This window comes from Tursiops truncatus, chromosome 5 (genome assembly GCF_011762595.2).
Source record: "Tursiops truncatus isolate mTurTru1 chromosome 5, mTurTru1.mat.Y, whole genome shotgun sequence".
Taxonomy (NCBI): Eukaryota; Metazoa; Chordata; class Mammalia; order Artiodactyla; family Delphinidae; genus Tursiops; species Tursiops truncatus.
Genome location: NC_047038.1, coordinates 87,044,101 through 87,065,128, shown reverse-complemented (window position 1 = coordinate 87,065,128; position 21,028 = coordinate 87,044,101). Strand labels below are relative to the sequence as shown.

General features: G+C 37.0%; 1 protein-coding gene across 1 annotated transcript; it reads right to left on the bottom strand.

The window, feature by feature from the left end:
* Window positions 1–67: 67 nt before the first annotated feature.
* AMTN (amelotin) lies at window positions 68–13,994 on the bottom strand. Its single transcript, XM_019932639.2, is given in 9 exon segments — window positions 68–75; window positions 787–991; window positions 993–1,070; window positions 3,781–3,807; window positions 5,106–5,141; window positions 8,608–8,697; window positions 9,626–9,691; window positions 10,667–10,753; window positions 13,941–13,994. Coding segments are annotated over 9 exon segments (651 nt in total).
* Window positions 13,995–21,028: the final 7,034 nt, after the last annotated feature.

The following is a 21,028-nucleotide window of genomic DNA, read 5'->3' as shown; positions in this document are numbered from 1 at the left end:
AATGAAAATGATTCTTATGGATCACCACATTTGAGGTGGCTTAGTTGAAAAAATTTGAGACAGCTTACTAAATTCCTGGAAGAAAAAAAGACACTTTTTAAATGTAGGTAAAGGCATATTGAATTCAAACATGTTTTACTTGAGATCAAAATTTCTTTTTTTGGAGCAAGAGTATCAATAGCAAATCATTCTTTTGTCCATTTGGATATTTGGAACATGTGGGTCTGGACATCCTCACAGGTTAAATGATTATCTCTGTCTGTTGGTACTAGAAGAGCTGATTTTTGCAACATTTCTTAAGTCCCATCTGAGGGGAGTGGCACATGGGTTCATGCATTGCACTAATTCTAGTCTATTGCTAGTGGCAGCTTGCAACCTTCTGAAGCCTCAGAACCTTCCCTATGTTAGGAAGGTTCTGAGGCTCATCCATGCTTAGTGAGTGGAAAAGAGTATCTTGATTGATTAACTGTGTCCTGTGTGTGTTTGAAGGGTGCGGGGGGGATGGGAAATGGAGAACACTGTCTGTTTCCAAATATTTCCAGCTCCGACCTAACATGGAAAGTAAATTATGCCAGCAATTAAATGTCTTCTTTCTGGATAGATCCAATAGGGTTGGTAGCCCAGTAAAAATACTCCCTCACATTGCTGTAATCAAATGTGAGTGAGTAAGGGGGCTCCCTGATATTACTGGGATCTGTATTTGTCAAGGCAAGACAAAGAACTCCTCTCTCACTCTGCAGATGACTTTCACGGCCCTGGGGCACTTTCCTGGCTTGGAGAACTTACCTTTTGGTGACCCTGTGGTGGTTTCCTCAGTGGTCTGTATGCCCCTTTGGATGCCTACAGGGGTGGTCTCTGCAAAGTCGTCATCTGTGCCACTGGTAGTTGGGAAGGGGCCCTCTGAGTTTCCCCGGATGGCAGGATTTGCTCCTGCTTGTCCTGCAGGAAGGATTCCATTCTGGACATCTGGTGGGCAGGTGGGCAGGTGGGCAGGATGGGCAGGTGGGCAGGATGGCTCCGGGAAACAAGGGATGGAAGATAAATCCTGTTAAGATTTGGGGGGTCGCTGGCTGGAATGAGAGAAGGAAATAGAAAACAAAGTCAAAGGAACACAGTTAAAAGGTGGTCAACCAGCTTTTTCTTCCTTGAGGGCAGCAAGTTTTGGTAGGATTTACAGATGGAGAGGGTAGAGTCAGAAAAGACAGTAAAGATCGAGCGTTCCTCAGAGGAAATCCCTCCCTCTCCCAAGCCAAGCCTGATGCTGTTTTCATTACTGGGATTCCTTGCTGTGCTTCATTTTCCTCAGAAAGGGAAAGCCAGAATCAAGCCAGTCACAGGAAGAGGAATAATGCATCATTTGTTCATATCAGGAATAATGCATCATTTGTTCATTTGTTCATATCAGTCACAGGAAGAGGAATAATGCATCATTTGTTCATCATTTGAGGTAGAACTAAGGGAGAAAATCCATACAATTACAGGGGGCTGCATTTCTGTTGTTGACCTAAAGCATCATCTCTCCTTTGCCCATATTTCTTTTTAGAGTAATTTAAGAGACTAAAAGTTAATGGAAAAATTAGTTCAAGTAGATTAATCAATTCTTATCTCATGGTTTTCACCCCTTCAAGTTTCTTTTGATGTATTTTTCAAAGGCATTGGAATATTCAGTCAGAAACGTTTCTTTTGGCAATTCAGCCACTGGTGTATTCCTTGAGGTTACTCAGTGGGTCTTCTCTCTTTTGGGCAGTCAGTGATTTGCCCACTGGTAATGAATGTTGTTGCTACTTACACTTGTTGTTGTTGTTTTTCCCCTGGGAAAAAATTACTGTGAAAAGTTCTTCCTAAGAAGTAATAATTTGAAATCAGCTGGTTTTGGAGAGAGTTCAGGCAAGAACCAGTTCTCTGGGACCTCTCAGTTCTGACAGCATTCTCACATAATAAAAAGCATTGAGAATTCAAAATTAAGATACAGGTCCATTTCTTTGAGTGTGGATCTCAATTGTTAGTTTGCATAAGCACCATCTGGAAGGCAGAAATACGCATTTTTAACCAGCTCTCCAAGTTGTCCTGGTTTGATGGTCCAGGACTGATGTTTGGAAAACACTGTCTTAGATTTATGAGGTATTGGAACCAGAATTAGACTTATGCTGAGGGAGAGATAGGAGTACAGTACAGAAAATTTCAAATTGGGAGTTGGGACTTTCATACATTTGAAATAAAGAAAGTGGCTTCCCTGGTGGCGCAGTGGTTAAGAACCTGCCTGCCAATGCAGGGGACACAGGTTCAAGCTCTGGTCCAGGAAGATCCCACATGCTGCGGAGAAACTAAGCCCATGCACCACAATTACTGAGCTTGCTCTCTAGAGTCCTCAAGCCACAACTACTGAGCCCACATGCCACAACTACTGAAGCCCGTGTGCCTAGAGTCCATGCGCTGCAACAACAGAAGCCACCACAATGAGAAGCCCACGCATCGCAACGAAGAGTAGCCCCCACTCGCCATAACTAGAGAAAGCCCGTGCAGCAACGAAGACCCAATGCAGCTAAATAAATAAATAAATAAATAAATAAATAAATAAAATAAATGTGAGTGGTGCCCATCATTAAAAAATAAGGCAAAAATAATAGACTATAAATTACCAGTGCACTATATATACTAAGGGTAAATATTTGTTCATAAAACGTGTGTGTGTGTGTGTTAGTTACATAAAAAATATAGCTATTACTGTGAGTTTCACCAAGAAAAGAAAAAAAAAGAAAAAGAAAACCATTTTTCTATCCACTAGTATAGTGGATAGAAAAATGGTTTTCAATCTGGATTTACTTTTATTTTTTTGACCTTCGGACCTAATTTGCTTAAGCTTTCCGAGTCTCAGTTTCTTTTTATATAAAGTTGGTATCTCTACTCTACTTTGTAATCTGGTGAGGATTAAAGGCAACACATGTAAAAAAATCTCTATTTTGTAATCTGGTGAGGATTAAAGGCAACACATGTAAAAAAATCTACTAAGGTGCCTGTTTTATAGAATCGGGTCAATAACTGGTTGATATGGGTATTCATGTATCAGTGTTGGCAAAACATCCCTGTTACTTGATTTTATTTATGGACAGTCTAGGCAAATCCCTACCTTTTTAATAATAGAGGTTTAAAAACTGTCTTCCCAGATATTGCCTCAACTCTTTACTTCAGTGTCATGTTTAGATACCATATTAATTCAAATAATTTTTCTCTGAAAATGACTTATGCAGAAATGCATAGAAATGCCTAGTAATGGTACTATGAGTTTTATTTAGGGTCAGCCCTCTAGTTATTCATATGTATAGAGAAGAGTTCATTCATCACCATAAGATGCTAGAAAAATAATAAATTTTTCTATAAACATTAAACATCTAAGTCAAAAAATTAATCCTTCCTGCGCTAAATATCAATATGTATATTATTCTAAATCTGCATGCATTTCAGTAACTTACAATCCTACATTTTAATCAATACAAAGTTTAAACTATGAATTGGCTTTCTGGATAGAACTGAATCTGACATCAATATGTGGAAAACAAAAGCTAAGTCAAATTAATGGGGACAAGTAGCTGGAGAAGGATGATGAAATCCCCAGCTAGACAAAAGCTAACCTAATGTGAGGACCTATAAAAGTGTTCAGTTTATGATAGTATGCACCAGATTTAGGGGTTGTGGTCAAAAGTGGCTATATGACGATAGAAAACAGCATTGTGGTAGCAGTGAAAGGAATTTGAAATACTAGTAATTAATTTTTCTTTTTACCAATTCCTCTGAGCTTAGGATAGCACCCTAAAAAGAAAATAACACAAGTTATTAGACAGATTTTTAATATATTTGAGGCAAGGTTTAATATATTTGAGGCAATATATATATTATATATATTATAATAACTTAAAAACTTAAAATAGTTATAAATATTATAAAGAGATATGTGTTTATTTTCAACAGTAATTTAAACTGCCTTTGTGATTTGTATCACAAAACTCAAGTTAGCACATGACATTGAACTACTAACGTTTATTATTTGAGTGATGGGAGGTCTTCTGCATTACAGAAGTTACATGTTTTCTATAATTAGGTAATAGATACACATGAGGGGAGACTTGGAAGATACAGAAAGCAATAAAAAAAATCCCATCATGCAGAATGTGATATTTTTTCTTGCAGATGTTTTTCAAACATTTCTTTTTTACATACTAGAAGTCATGTAATTTTTACAACGTGTCTTACCTTTTCTGTTAATACTACACAGCAATCATTTAACCACATTACCAACAAATTTTAATAAATATAATTTTGAATGGTCACAAAGTATTTGATTTTATGTTGTACAGTTTACGTAATAATTTTCCTTTTGTTTAAATGTAGGTTGCACCTAATATTCTTCTCTACCATAAAATTATTTTGATGAATTTATTTGTAAATAAACCTTAGCTGTATTTCAGATTATTTCCTTGGAATGTGTTCCCATATGTGGAATTAAGAGTTAATATGAATTTTATACTTGATTCTGCTTTTAGAAGTAATAGCTGCCATCTGATGTTCATATTTGATCTTGGGTCTTGGTAATTTTATCAGTGATCTCAAGAATTACCTTTCACAAAGGAAAATAGAGAGAGAGGAAAGTGTGTCATTTTTAGGGAAAAGATATATAGTTAATAAATAAATTTGAGATAAAAATCCCCCAAATCATTAATTATTAGATCAGCCCATTAATTTAATATTTTCTTAACAGTGTGGTTTAAAGGATTGACTGGTTGCTTCATCTGTGACATTTACTAACTGTGTGATTGTAAATAAATAACTAACTGTAAGTATTGCCAGTTACTCATCTTTACATTAGAAATAAAAGTATTGTCTATAAAAGGTTGTTTTGAAAATTAGATGAGATAGTACATATTAAATAAAAAGTACTAGAACAGTGCCTGGCACATAGTAAGTGCTCGATAATTATTCTTGTTATTATCAGTGTCCATACAGTGCAAAGTAAATAGGAAACTTGGCAACTATTTGGTGAATTGAGATAGGATGAAATATTTCACACTAAGATGATTTAAAATAAAAATCATTTTACAAAATAATCCTACCTGGGCTCCAAGGTGTGCTACAATAACTGGTAACACCTGAAAAAAGAGTGAGAGACATAGGAAAAAATATACTAAAAGGTAAGTTCTGGTAGTGATATAAATATTGAGACTTTTAAAAAGCATACAATATTTACTGAATAGATATTTGTTTAATGTATCATCTATGATCATATATATGGACTCACAGAGCAGGACGGGAATTGGAACTCATCCAGTTTGTAAAAAGATTAGACCCAGAGATTTAGAAACCAGTCCAAAGCAGCACATGTAAAAGGTAGAAGTTAGTAAATTGGATGAACAAAAAATAACTTTGATTTCAAGCTATCCCAAACCTAAAATTATTCCAAGCAATCATGTTGATAAAATCCATGTGTTTCTTTTATATGACATCTCAGAAGATATATTAAAACATGTAATGGATATTTTAAAATATCACGATTTCTTGAAGCATGTGTACTTAGTCTCATAATTGTTGCCTGGATATTTTGATATTAAAATAGAACACTGGAAGGAAATTTTGGTTGATATTGTTCAACAACGCTCATCCTAACAGAGTTCTTAGAGCTAAGTGAGAAATACCACACTGGTCACTGATAACTGCGTACATGTTATGGATTTGTAGTTGGAAAGATCTGGGTGAGGTGTTGGTGTGCTCTAGCACTCTAAGAACTAACCATGGGGTCTGTCAGAAAGAACTAGGGTTTTAAGGTTTATTTTTATTTCTATAGAAACTCATAGAGTGTCACAAAAGTTATCAAAATGGGACTTTTAATATTCCAGACCTAAAAGATTTGAAAGTCTTATAAAAAGACTCTTAACTTTATTATTTCTCAAGAAGTTTGTACAGTAACACCCATAATGCCAAAAGGTAAAAAGTACACACATTTAAGAAAAAGCCTTACTCTCTGTCAGATCCCTGGCTACTGACCAAAAGCAACTCATCTTCAGGGTGGCAATGGAAAAGTGGATTGAAGGGAAGGGACACAGGATTTGGGAGAAAACAAAATTGAAATTTCTTCTTTAAAGGCAAATTGGAAGGAAAAGAAAGATACAAAAGGAAACCACAAATGTCTAAGTAAAAAATGTATTGTAAGAATTAAGTAATGTAGCACCAATGTAACAAGGAGAAAAAGTGTTAGTTTTCGACAGAGATATTGTTTGAAATAATAATAGCTAACACGTATTGAATGAGTACCATGTATAGGCACTGTTCTAAATGTTTTATGTAGATTTACTCATTTAATCCTAACAGCTCTAGTGGTAGATTCTAATTAATCTCTATTCTATATGATGAAGAAAGGGAGTCACAGAGGATTAGGTAACTTGGCCACATAGGCAGTAAGTGGAGAGCTGGGATTTGACCAGAAGTTTTGGCATTCTAGAGTTCACTCTTAGCCACTCTGGCCTGCCTTAGATAAATGAACGCTGTGGGCAGCTGCCCAGGTTTCTGGCGGGGATGTAAGGTCCTCTACATAGGGAGAGACAGGGTCGGAGGGACTGGGGCTGCGCAGGAGAAGGCATGTGTGGGGACCCTTGGTGGTGGCATAGCCTAGAGACATCGAAGAATCCCCACAGAGAACGAGGATTGATTTATATTATTGCATGTTGGGGAGTGTGGAATGTCGAACCGTCTCTACTGAATCTTTAGTAACATCTACAGTGCCCACATATGCCTTTGACTCCAGTGGATATATTCTTTGGTGGATATGAAGATGTACTAAGCCTGACCTCCAGGTTAGAGCAGGCCAGCAATTGAAACTGAACCTGGGCAATTGGCAGATGGATTACACCAGGGTCATGTAGTAAAGGGATTCTCATTTTATTTGCTACTCTCTCTAGTCTTTTTCTGAGGATGACTTTTATTATTAAGATATAAATAAGCAGCAGGTACTTTGAGTGAAGGCTCTAATATATCTGTAAGGAATAAGTAATGACTGATAGACAGGTATACACATCAATATTAAAAAAAGAAATGTAAAAATTAGTTATATTACATATTTTTACAAATATGAATAAATGAAGCAGTATAGTTTCTTGTGTTGTTATTTGGGACAAAAGGCACAGAAAAAAGTATTAGTTGCATATGATATAGAATTAAATTGAGCAGCTTAAAATAATTTTGTAAATTAAACTCAGTTTTGATTATAATTACTAATTAATATAAGCTTGCTACTATAAGTTGGACGTGTCCATAGTGGTAGGAAGATGGTTAGGGTATAGTCATGCTTCATTATTTGGGAATGTGTATTAAAATTCTTACAGTTTTGAATATCTTTGGACCCACAAATTCTATTCCTAAGAACTGGTCTTAAAGAAATAATCACTGAAGTGGTCAAAGCCTTAGTCAAAGGATGTTCACTGTAGAATTGTTTATAGCAGCAAAAATTTTGGAAAAAAACCCAATGTTTTCAATATGATGGAATACTAGCAATCATTTAAAACAATGTTATAAGTGATTCACAATGTTATAAGTGAATATTCAAAATATAGGAAAGACTATTCAAAATGTATTAAGTGAAAAAATTAGATTATAGAACATCAGCTATAGTAAGAACATATTGTCTTTAAAAAGTGTACTTATATGCATAGAAAAAGAGTGGAAGGACATAACCTAGAATGTTGACAGTGTTTAATTCTGGCTGGTAGGCTTATGGGTAAATTTTATTTTTTCTTTTTCCTTATCTGTGTTTTCTAAATTCTCTATAGTTAACATATACTATGTATGTAATAATCAAGAAAGCTTCTACAAAAAATTAGACCATTACGTGGGAATGATAGGGGCTGAGGTCATGTGTTAGGGAGAATTAGTTAACAGTAACCAATTTAGTCATAAAGGGATCATTATATATTTCTTTAGAGTAATTTAACTATTTAGAGAAGTTCCAAGAAGACAAAATTTGGACTTTGCAGTTAAAATGCAAACACTTTGGAAAGAGGTGATGTCCTAAGTATGTCATTTATATCTTCATGTGAGGGTTTTTTGGGGGGTTTTCCTGAAAGCAAATAACGATGGCAGGAGAGAAGGAACAAGAGAACCCTTGGGGACTCGAGAGGAGTCATGAAAAAAGCACACAAAAAGGATGAGATTAGATTTGCTGGAAATAGACTTTATCCATCTCTTATTTTTTCTTTGGAATGATTTTGGTCACCCAGAAGGTCTTCAATAGAAACAGAGCAAGCTGGAGAAGAATCCTGATACCTCTCAATCCCCCCGTTTATTCTTTACTTCTCGATCTTCCCCAACTCTTCATATTTCCTGTTACCTATTACAAATGTATTCTAGAGAGGTTATGGGGCAGCATGCTATTTTCTTGGTGTGTTCTCATGGGATTTCAGCAAGAACCAAATTGCCAAAGACTGCTTTAAATTTAGTAGGACATCCCTCTGCAAATTATCAGGGTAGAACTTTAAAGAACCTTGAAAATATTCTTTCTTCCCCTTTAGGCTTTCACCTGAGGGAAAATGCTCCCCATTGTTAAATTTAGTAGGTCTTTGAACTCACTTGTGGTTGCAGCTGCTGCTGTACCTTCAATCCCCCCAGGGTCAGTGGGAGGGTCTGGGTACCAGGTGCCATCCCTGCAGCAGGATTTAGCTGTAGGGCAACGAGGAAGATTTTCATTGTGTTGTTTCAGTTCAAACATCCAGGACCCGAATTCATATTTAATAAATGTAAAAGGGAGGATTAGCTATGCAAATATATAGTATACTACACTGCATTTGGAATTAGATATAGAAATGAAGTGCAAAGACTTGTTTAATCTACTAGTACAACAATCAAGTCCAGGACTAATTTTCTCATATTAAGTTTTTCTTTGGCATTTAACCCATTCTCCTGAGGATTACTTAAGTGATTCTATATTTGCCTTCCCTTTTTGGCTGCAACAGCAAGGGTTCCTGGAATTTTTCTGATGACTTTCTTATGAAGGACTGAGTTCCTTCATAGGTATCCCCATGAAAATTGTGAGGCTCAGAATAAAATATCTAGTCTGAATATGGTCTAGTACTATATTTAAATCAGACCAGTGGAAAAAATCCATTTTAAGCAGGAAAGAAACATTATCTTATCCCCCAAACAGATTAAACTATACAGATATTCTATGAAAAGAATGTAGATATTTCTTTTTTTTTTTTTTTAGAATGTAGATATTTCTACCCCTTCTTGTTTGCTCTTGTTTTTGGGGCAATGAGAGCAGTCATAGTGTTTGTGTGGGTATGTGGATGTTGTATGGGCCATGAGGAAGATGTGTCAGAGGAATGGGGAGGGGAGCTCGGAGAGGAGGTGAGAAGAACTAAAGAAGTAAAGACTTAAGAATTAGATTAATTCCTTTAGAGATTCTCTTGCTAAGAAAATTTTCTAATGATGTATTGAATAGCATTGAACTCTCTTTGACTTTCCTCTGTCACTACAATGAATATGTGTGCATGTGTACATCTATGGATACACACACACACATACCCTCCACATTAGGTATTATTTTTATTTAACAATGGATATTAAAATGATAAAAAAGAGTACTTACCAGTTGCAGGTCTGACCCCAGTGTGAGCATCTGTGTCAATGGAATTAGACTTAAAGAAGGGAAGACCTGCAGGGCATTGAAATTGATGTGTGAGACAAGAGGTTGTCTGGTTTTACAGTGCTGTCAGTGGAGGATATCCTCAAGTAACCTATACTCCAGTCACAGGTGGATTTACCACGAAGGTAAAGCTTCAGGGCCTCTCACTAACATTGCCCCCTTCCATGGCCCTAGGAGGCACACTAGCGATGTGTCAAGTTTAAGGTATTTATCAGCTTAAAAATATGTAATTTACTCTTATTTCTTATCTAATTATAAATTATTCACGTTAGTAACTAATTTTACATATCTAACTTTGTATTATTTTTCAAAGAAGGTCCCCAGAGCTTCTAGTTCCTTAAGGAGGGAGGTCAGCTACTGACATGAGTATTGTATAATGTCCATAGACCAAAAAGAGAACTTTAGACTGGTATTATTGTACTATTTCACAAAGTCTAGACATAGGTAAGGAGAGGTCCTTTTGAACAGAGCAAGGGTGGGAAGAAGCGGGTGTGTAGCCAGGAGACCATGCAGTTTTCATATGTATTTAAATATGTTTCAAAGACAGATTTTACAGTAACACATCAGCTCATCAGCAACAATGAAATTTAAGAAAACCACGAGGAAATCTGCAATTATTTTTATAGATTACTTCTTAATCCCTGCTAGTTCTGGCAAATGCCATACATGATTAAGTCACAGTACTTCAAGGGCATAGATGACCAAGCTGTTTCAATAGGTGTAGCTATTGCTTTTCAGAGTTTACTAGATTTGGTTGCTAAACCAAATTATTATTCAGACAAAAGGAAAAAGAATGAAGATGTGTTGCTTTTCTTGCTCAAAGTTTTGAAAACAAGTATTTTCTTGTTTTTATTTTCCCCCAAATAAAGCTTTTCACTCTGTTGCTCAGTCATGAGACTTTGGCTGAATCTTGATTTTAAATCCACTAGTCTTAACATGTTTCCTTTGCTGGTCTGTATATGTTCCCCATTGTAGGACTCTTACCTGATTTGGCTGTTGTTGGTTTAGCAGTGTTGCCTGACCTGGAACCAGCTTTGTTGGAGGAACTACCAAAGCAGGGTTGAGCTGCATCTGTGATAACAAATTTTTGCAGAAACAGGGTTGTGTTTGAGGTTTTGCATCCATTTATTTCCAGGAGGTAACAAGTTGACCCAAATGCAAAAACATCTGTCTTTAGCCTCTGTGGGTTTTGGAGCAGTTTTAACTCCGTGGAACATTTTGTGCATGACAGGAGATGGAATTGTGGAGCAGAAAAGTGCCAGACCAGGAGGGGTGCTCTGGGGAGGGACAGAGGGTGAGATAGGGCACATGGATTTCTGGAGGTAGGTCCTAGGTTCCCATTTCTTTTCTGAAAGTGCTTTCCTCATTTTCCAGGACATGAAATATATAGTCCACACCTTAGCTCTATACACATTTGCTTTTTCCCAAAGCTTGAAGGTAAGCTGCCATGATTTCTACTGCATTTTCACAAAGCTTCCTAATTTTACCTCGTGCCTGAAAAGTCACTTCCTGTAATGGAAATTCTGTCCCCTTCCTGGCCAGGATATTTTCCTAGTGTATTGAGAATAACTGAATTTTAGGGGTAAAAATCTCCTTGAATCCATATGATCTAGTTGTATTGTTTTATAGAAGAGGGAAGTGAGAAGCAGTGTCAGCTGCCAAGGTGATATTTTGAGTTGCAGAGCCTGTACTAGGATCCCTGCAAGTGCTTTTAGTCCTTGAAGAAATGAATCCTTCTATTTGTTTTTCTTTGTATTCCATCTGCATTCAGGTGGAAGCTCTCTGGCCAGGTTGACTCTGGTTGGCATTTGCTCCTGGCTGCATCCCCAAGGGCAGTGTGCTGTGGGCCCCCCAGCACTGCATTAACCCTTGGATCACTTGGATATATCCTGGAGCTACTAATGACTCTTGATTTCACTTCGGTCTTTTTTCTCAGTTGTAAGAGGTAAGATTGGTACTATCTGTCCTTAGGGGTCCCTTTAAGCCTTAAGATTATGTAAGTATAAATTCTGCAAATGTGTTTTCATCCGCTACAATCCACTGTCAGCATGGCAGTCAGAGGGATCCTTTTAAAACAACAGTCTGGTGTGTTTACGTCTTTGTTCAATCCGTGGCTTGACTTCTTTTTCAGCCAGGGACAATACAATGGCCTAAAATGCCCTCAGGCCCTGGGCCCCCAGTGCCTCTCTGACCTTCCATCCTACCTGATTTTCTCTTGTTCACTCTCCTACTGTTATTTAGGCTACTTGCTGTCTCTGGGACACTCAAGTCTGCTTCTTGCCTCAGAGCCTCATCTCCACCTGTTCCCTCTGTCTGGAATGCTTTTTCCCCCATCGTTGGCTCACTTTATCACCAGCTTCATGTTGTTGCTCGAGCTCACCTTCTTTTTGAGGCCTAGTCTGACTATTCTTCTGAGTATGCAACCTGTCGCATCTCCAGTATGTACCCTAGTCCAAAACTTTTGATTTACTGAAAACAATTGCTAGGCTGCTTTAAGTGTTCGATTCATTTTATATACCTTTATGATAATTCAATAAATTCATGTACAAATCATTTTTAAAAACCTTGTCTATGTGTCCTGAGTTTTATTTAATAAATACCAATACTATACCTAATAGACATTTTAATGTTACTTCCCACATTCCCTGCACCACTGTTTCTAACTGCGCTCCCAATCTGCATTAACCTGCACAGCACTCCTCAATCTGCTTTGAATGATAGCTGTGCTCCAGGAAAGTTTTATTTGTCTTGGGTCTTTACAAATTTTATAGTAATTTAAATTCACTAGAGACACCTTATTTAGAAGAACCTTTTGACAAACTTCTTCGGTGAAGCGCAAAATCCATGTTTTACAAAGAATTTAACTTCCTAATTTACCTTGTTTAAACATCACATTTTTGTAGACAACTTCTTTAAAGGACACATGTATATTTGTTTTTGTTTTTGTTTTTGCGGTACATGGGCCTCTCACTGTTGTGACCTCTCCCGTTGCGGAGCACAGGCTCCGGATGTGCAGGCTCAGCGGCCATGGCTCACAGGCCTAGCCGCTCCGCGGCATATGGGATCTTCCTGGACTGGGGCACGAACCCGTGTCCCCTGCATCGACAGGGGACTCTCAACGACTGCACCACCAGGGAAGCCCGACAAATGTATATTTGCAATGAAATAAGAAGGAGGATGGTTATTCATGTTTTGTTCCATCCCCTTCCGCCAAGATCACCCTGTTCAGGTCCTTCATAGAACTAATCATGGTTATAATTTATAATTTAACATTAAAAATATTTTTTAGTATCTATAGCCCTTGTAAACACCATGAAGGATCATGCCTTTTTTTCTTACCATTGTATCTTCAGCAACTAGCACAATATATGGTATACAGAGAGTTTTCAGTAAATATTTGCTGATTGTATGGATGAGTAAGGAAGTGTTAAGTGAGCTTGAGGCCTAACTGAGAATTATTTCTTTTTGTTCTGCTAATTCATAGTAAATATTTAAAAATTTTTTCTTATTGTCCACACTGAAGCATCTCAAACAAAGGGAAATTCACTTAGAGACCCAAACCACCCATATTATGTCTATAAAATATTGAAGGACAGTTGGAATACACGTTTGAATACTAGTGCTCTTTTTTATTCAAAAAACTGTTATATATGAACAGGTTTTGTGATGAAATGTTCTAAGTAAAAAATATTGACTGCTTTCTAATATTCCCTTACTATTGCATGATTTGGTAGACATTTTACAGTTTATACAATCTAGATGTTTCATGCTTCCAATTAGAAAAATCAGAATGTTTTAGTTTACATCTTTGGTCATGACAAAATAATTAGTTGGCAAGAAAATCTTAACTTCTTTTTGGAAGTAGAATCATTATCCACTTTGAGCAGACATAATCTAAAGCATTCCTTTTTCTCCTAATTTCTACCCTATTTCTCTGCCAAAAATAATCAAAATTAATTTATTATTCAAAATAAATCAAATAATCAATAATTTATTATTCAAAAATAAATCAAAATAATAATAAAAATTAATTTATTATAAAATTAATCCACTCAATCCACGATAGATTGGATGTATTTTAACAATGTAAGTACATTGAAATATGCAGTAACACTTCATTAGTTTATCATCTTTCAACTTTGAAAATAAAAACAGGAAACTAAAGGAATGGGTCACGAAGCAGTTTTAGCAGAGGGCAAGGAGAGAGAGAGATGCAGCTCAGGCTGGTTGGTTCATAAAATATACATTTTTCACTTACTGGTAATGATAGAGTTGATCCTAGAAGACAAAACAGGAGAATCGTAGCCTTCATGTTCAAATTACTACCTGAAACAACAAAATAGTGTTATTCTTTCACTCTATTTTTTTCTTTTTGAGACAAGGTGGTACTTGAAAAAAAAGAATGCTCTATTTGAAACATAGTCATTTCTGTTACCTTTTTCTTCACTAGGCAAAATGTACAGGTGAGACAATATGCAAAGTCCAGTTGATTTCTCTAGTTTCTATGATGAAAAATTTTACCCTTTCATGAGCTGTGAGTTTGTAGTAGGAATTTAAACTTGACTCCAGGAGGCTGGCAACTGAGGGACCAATGAGGACTTAGCTGTTTGTGAAATCATTTGGTTTCTTTCATTTCCCAACACTTCATTAGGTGAGTTATTAGCGGCAGACATCATGTTACCCAATGTCTACCATTTGAATAGAGGGTATTTCAGGAAGATATACTTTGTGTAATTAAAAAAAGTGCAGACAATGAAAAATTACAATCCTTCTTCACCTCCATCTCCTTCCCAAATGGCTTCCCAGACATCCCTAGTTTATCATGTATACATAATAAATCAAACATCAAAATATAACTGTGTATGTTAAAAAATAAGACCTATTATGTTTATTGCTCTGAAATTTACTTTTTTACTTAACAAATAATGGATGACCATATATGTCAGTACAGATTTTATTTCATGTATTTAATGACTACATTATATTACATTTCCTTTTGATGGAAATTTAATCCATTCCCATTTTAATTTGTAATTATAAAAGTGGTACAATGAACATCCTTATAAATTTTTTTCACACACGTGGGAGTATTGCTGTAGGTATTATTCCTAGAAGTACTGTAGTAAAGGATATGTATGTTTTAAGTTTCAATAAGTATGGCCAAATTTCCTTCCAGAAAAGTTGAATGGTGTACTTTATTTTAAATGGGGAAAAATCTACTTTAATCTAAGCAAAATGCAGGGATCCACTGAGGTTTCTTTCACAGAAAGAACAATGAGGTGCTCACCATAGGTTTTCAGGTCCCCAGGCTTCCCCTGGAGTTTTTGAGATATGCCTCTTCTCTAATGATTTATATATGGATGGAGGTGGGGTCTGTTCAACAAATTTTGAGTCCAATTAAAGATAAATCTGTGTCATGCCAGGATTTCACATGGAAGACCATCTTAGTTCCTATTTTTTGTTGGCCATTCTGTGCTGAACAGGGATAGAACATGTGTCTCCTGCAGTGGAAGGGTGGAGTGTTAACCATTGCACCACCAGGGAAGTCCCATGGAAGGCCATCTTAGATTTGGCTAGTTTTAGGGAACAGAATGTCTGTCTGAGACGATTAGTTGTTCCCAAAACCTTTTCTGTAACTATTCATTACACAATCAACTTTTGTTACTGTCTGGTAAGAATGAGAGAAACACAAAGGTTAACCCGTGTATGCTTGGTAAATGTAATCCTAGGAGTAGTCACAGGTACGAAGGGGAGCGTGGTTAATTTTGTTGGGGACAGACAACAGAGAAACCCAGTAGAGGAGGTGACCTTTGAACTAGGTTTTGAAGAATAAAAATAATCCATTCATTAAGAATGCAAGAAGAGCAGAACAAGTGTTTACATATGAAGGAGAGATGTTATTGTTGCTTATCACTGGAACCAAATGAGGTGAGGCTAGCAGTGAAAGGTTGGAGAGATACCTAATTTTAATCACCTGTAGTATTTTTGATTGTTTGCTTCTATTATTTACTTTGGCTCTTGATCAGACATTATCTCACACAGCTCCTTCATTATTTCCTGACTGTATGTTTCTCTTGAAATAGATGGAGAGTTCCTGGGGCCTTGTCTTATATTTCTTTAGTGTCTTCTATATTAATAACTTTGTAGAGCAGCAGATGGTCACTGCATGTTGATGGATAAATGGTAGAGGTATATACTCTAGGGAGTTGGAGCAAGGTAGAGTTCAGAGAAGAGATGAGACTTTAAGTGGATTTGAAGGATATATATGATTGATGGGACAGAGAATAGCTTGGTAAAGAAGGTGAAATTAAGAGGAACAATGAAACATAAGAGCTAAAGTATGTGGAAGGGAAGCAACTTTATGTTCTCACAGGCTTTCATAGACATATTCATTCATTCTTTTTTTTTGCGGTACGTGGGCTTCTCACTGTTGTGGCCTCTCCCGTTGTGGAGCCCAGGCTCTGGATGCGCAGGCTCAGTGACCATGGCTCACGGGCCCAGCCGCTCCGCAGCATGTGGGATCTTCCCGGACCAGGGCACGAACCCGTGTCCCCTGCATCGGCAGGCGGATTCTCAACCACTGCACCACCAGGGAAGCCCTTCATTCTTTTGCTCAGTCAATTCATTCTTCCAACCCATTATTTAGCATATATTCACTCTATGTTCTGCTAGCATCGTTTCAGTTCCTGGGGATAAAACTGAATGGAAGGGGCAAAAATCCTTGCCCTTAAAGAGCTTACATTTTGTGGAGGTACATTAAATAGTCAAGCCTCATTGAGTAGGGGGAGCCCACCACACTGGGTAATTCCCTCTCCCCTGGGCATTATTTTCAGTGAATGTGTAGGGGGAGGGGCTTCCTTAAATATATATATATTTTTCTTTTTTGGAAGAGGCAGAGTTGAATTTTATGACACTGTTTTTCCTCGGCTTAGGTGAGGAGACGGGTTCTATTCCCAATCTAGAGTATGGTGCTAATGAATAGCTCATTTGAATTGAATCACTGTGTGACTGTCTGGACATCAGGTGATTCAGGGAACTGACAGTGCGTCAAATGCCTGTTGCAGACATGTCTCCAACCCCAAGCTAGAATGGGACATGCCCTAGCTTGGAAAATGAGCAGTCAGTAGACTTTGGCCAAAATAAACAAGGGAAATTAAGAAGGGTGAGTAATTTCTTAGACAACGAATTTTAAGTTTGAAAGCTGATAACTTGCAGTAATATAATTATGGAGGTGTGTGTCAAGAAATATGTACTATAAAAGGGGGAAATTCCTCAATCATTCCAAAACTGAGAGACATCAACAAAAACAGTGAGGTAATTTATTTTTCTTAAATGATATGAGGATTCATTAAAGTGTTTTGTGAACTACAGGTGACACCTAGCCCTGTAGGTCTAGACATTTCTTGATGTTTTTTATTGGTTTTAGTTTTAAGTTTCTTTGGTTTATGGAATATTTTGAGAATCTGATTGAATCTATACACCATCTCCTCAGAAAAAAGGCACATATGCCCGTGAACACAATATGTATCTAACAACACATGTGTATCATGGATGTCCTGAGAGCCTAACTGTGAAGACCTAGGTTAAGAGTCCCTGGTTTAGAAGAATCCTGGTGAAACCTCTCTTGTGTGACCCCTGAACTTCCTAGGATTTCTCAAGCCAAGTAATGTACCCTCTTCCCAACTCCATTACACCCAATGGATGTGGGAAGATAGGAATTACCCAGACCCAAGGCACTCTTTGTGAATCCCAGTCTAAGAGGACCTGTTCAGCAATGAAAAGATAAAGTAGACTGGAAACCTCTTTTTCTCCTTCTACCACTTGATCATTCAATCACAGTATTAAAAGGATTTGAGACACATGATTGCTATTTATTATTGTGATATTGTGATAACGTAATTGAATAATTAAGTAAATTAATAGTTGGAAACTGCAGTCAGCATTCCCTGGTGCATAATAATTCCAACAACACCTACTAAATATAAACCTAAATTGTCCTAGCCCAGACATTGTACTAGATGCTAGGGTACAAAAGTGAATAAGACAGAATACCTGCTTACATTCTTATGGGAAATACAGCCAGTATCAATCACTGTATAATGTGCAGGTGAAATGGAAGTATGCACTGGATGTCAGAAAAGAGCCTTAGTGGATTTTCATCTTGTTTCTCTAAACTTGTTCATGATATTCCCTCTGCCTGGAGTCTCCCATTTCATCTCTGGCTGTCAATGTTCTACTCATTCTTAAAGATCCTTCTTTATGCCACAATTGTCATTGTCTTTCTTCCCCTAATTTGGAGTCAGGATTTCTTTTCCTTCCCTGAAACTCTATTTTAACTAATGAATTTCATATTTATTTTATTCTACTTTGGCTGATGCTATAGTTATTTGTGTTCTTATTTTGAGATATTAGATTTAAAGGAAGATCTTGTGTCTTGTTCATTTTGTATTCTTTGTACAACCCAGCAAAGTATCTTGCATGTGGTAAAGCAATAAATATGAGTTGAATTGAGTTATCACTTGCTTGACTTTGTAAATTTACAAAATTCTTTAAAATTGTTGACCAGTTCATACTACCCAGAGGAAATTAGGGTATATGCTTGAAAACCTTCTGTAGAGCCACTTTTCTATGGAGTGGTTTGATGAATGTCAGAAGGACAGCCACTGAATTAAGTATATCTAAAATTCTACTAAATAGAAAAAACTATATAGGTTTATTACTAATCTTTTGAAGTTTTTTTCAGGTTGGATATCAGGAAAATATGTCCAGACTTCTTGGGAGAGTGGGTTGGCCATTGGTCATAGGTGATAAAGTTCAGTATGTAATGTCATTAGAAATACTGGATACATTATATCAAATTTCCACATTCATCAGGGTTGAGCTCAACACGTTGTGGTAACATTGTACTCTGTTTATGTGGGAAAATTTCAACTCACCATTAAAAGTACACTCTTATGGATTTAAAAATAGCAGGCTTTGTTGTAGATGATTTTTCAGAATGAGAAAGAATGTCCTGCAAATGGTCACAAATGAGGATGCTGAGGGGAGAAATGAGAGATGTGGTACTAGTATAAGGATTAATTCATGTTTTCAGTGTTTGGATGGTGGTATGATGGTTTAGATAATAAGGTTGTGGAATGGTGTTGGGAATTTACATAGTTTCAGAGTCGAAACAATACTGACAATTGGGTAGTTACTTTCAGTTTTGTAGGAGTATCAGGAAAATATATAGTTTTAAAGGGAAATGCAAGGTCAGTATTTGATTCTGTGGTGCCATAAGAGATTCTGTGTTTCAAAGTTAGACAAAGAGCCAGTTTAAGATTAGGTGCCATCATAGGGAAATCTTTTTGTTTCAAAGTAATTGTTATAGGTGCCAGCTTTGGGGCTGTTTTGGATGGGGTGGTTTGTTTTATAGTTATAGCTGATGTTAGTGTGGGGATTATGGTTAGAACTTAGTTGTAGATGTGGTGGCAGTGGTAGAAGTTGCTTTAGAAGCAGTGGTAGCAGGGACAGTGAAAGTTATAGTACTAGTTTGTATTTGAGGGTGAGAGCTTGCAAATGAAAATATTAGATCTGGATGTGGGTTTTGATAGAGGAGCAGGGGAGGAAAAATTTCTTTTTGGTGAGATTGAGTTTGTCCAGGTCTTTTGTTGATTTGTTTGAAGTTTGGTGTGGGCAGGTATTTTTTGATGTGGCTTTTAAAGTTTTTTATAAATAGTAGATTTTGGAAAATACTTTGATAGCTCAGGACTTGATTGACTATGGGGTTTTATATGAGTTTTTGAGAGCAAGTTCCTGACTGAATAGCTGTTTTAAGAAGAGCTCTGGACAGGACAATTCATTGCCTAATAGCTGCTCTTGGATGACTATATGGAAAGACAACATCTAATTAAGTAAATGTTTCTGGATGCATTTTAGATGGGTTCATTCTTTGCGTATTAGCTATTCTTGAATAGTTTTGTGTACATCCAGGTCTCAGCTGAACAGCTTTTTTTGGACCAGCTATGGACAGGGAAATGCTTTCCTGATGTTAGCTTTTGGAGAGTTTGTTTAGAGGCAGCTGTTTTTGGATGAGTACTGGCTTGTTTTAGATGAGGTTGTTTGAGGTAGCTCCTTACTGAATAGCTTCTTTGGATGAGAGAATTCTTTGCAGATCAACTTGTCTTGGATGAATTTGTATAGAGCTAGGTCCTGGCTAAACAGCTGCCTTTGGATGAGCCTTGGAAGAGAAAGCTTTTTTCTGACAAGGTGATTTCAAATGAGTTTGTATAGAACTAGATCTTGAATAAACATTTGTTTGGGGGTGAATTTTGGATGGTAAACTTCTCTGTTGATTAGCTGGTCTCCACTGAATTTGTATAGAGCCAAGTCTTGTCTGAACAGCTATTTCTGGATAAGTTTAGGTTGGGCCAATTTTTTGCTCATCAGCTGGTTTTGGAAGAAGTTGAATTTGATCAGAGTTTTATAGAGATGAATTTGGCCTGAAAGCATGTGAATTGGACTATGCTCTTTGCTTGGTTCTACCTTTCCTTTGCTGACTGTTATGAAATTGATCAGAGACAAGGGTAAGCATAAGAAACTATCACTGAATCTTAGAAGAGAAACAAGTGGGTAAACTGGTAATAGTGTGTTTATTTGACCCTCATTTTACTGGGAGTTCTAAGCTAGCTCTCATTTGGCTACATAATTTAGCTGCATGAATTTCTTGATTGTACACCCCAGGCCAAATACTCCAAACAACTTCCTAGATGTGTTTTAAAATCACCAGATGTCAAGAATGTCCTTAAGTATCTCTTGTTGGACAATTGTCAATTGTCTGGCCTAGGTAGTTTATGTTAACTGTTATGAGAACATGTTGATGTGGGGTGGGGAGGAATTTCTTGTCTTGGGGCTTGCTTTAGTGGCTGGTTCCACACTGTGTCCTCATCCCCTTACCCTAAGCCCAATTGAGTTCTAGTCTTATAACTAATTAATTATTCAAACAAATGTCTATTGGGTATTTACTATTTTTCAGACAATGAAGATTGAGCTTGAAGGTTGCCAATTTGCTATCTCTGATTTAATATGAGAATAGACAAGGCCCAAGATTCAATCATGCCCAAGACCAACATCTTGAAGTGTGGATGGAGGTAGAGAAGTCAGCACAAGAGATTGAGAAGGAGCAGCACCACAGGAGAAAACCTTCGAGAGGGTGGTTTTACACAAGGCAAAGTAAGAGTTTTTCAAGAACGGCAAAGTGATCAAAGTGTGGGGAATTGCTAAGAGGTCAAGTACAATAATGACTGAAATAAGTCCATTTAAATTAGCAGCAAATAAGTCTTTGGTGAACTGAGGAAATCGTGCCCA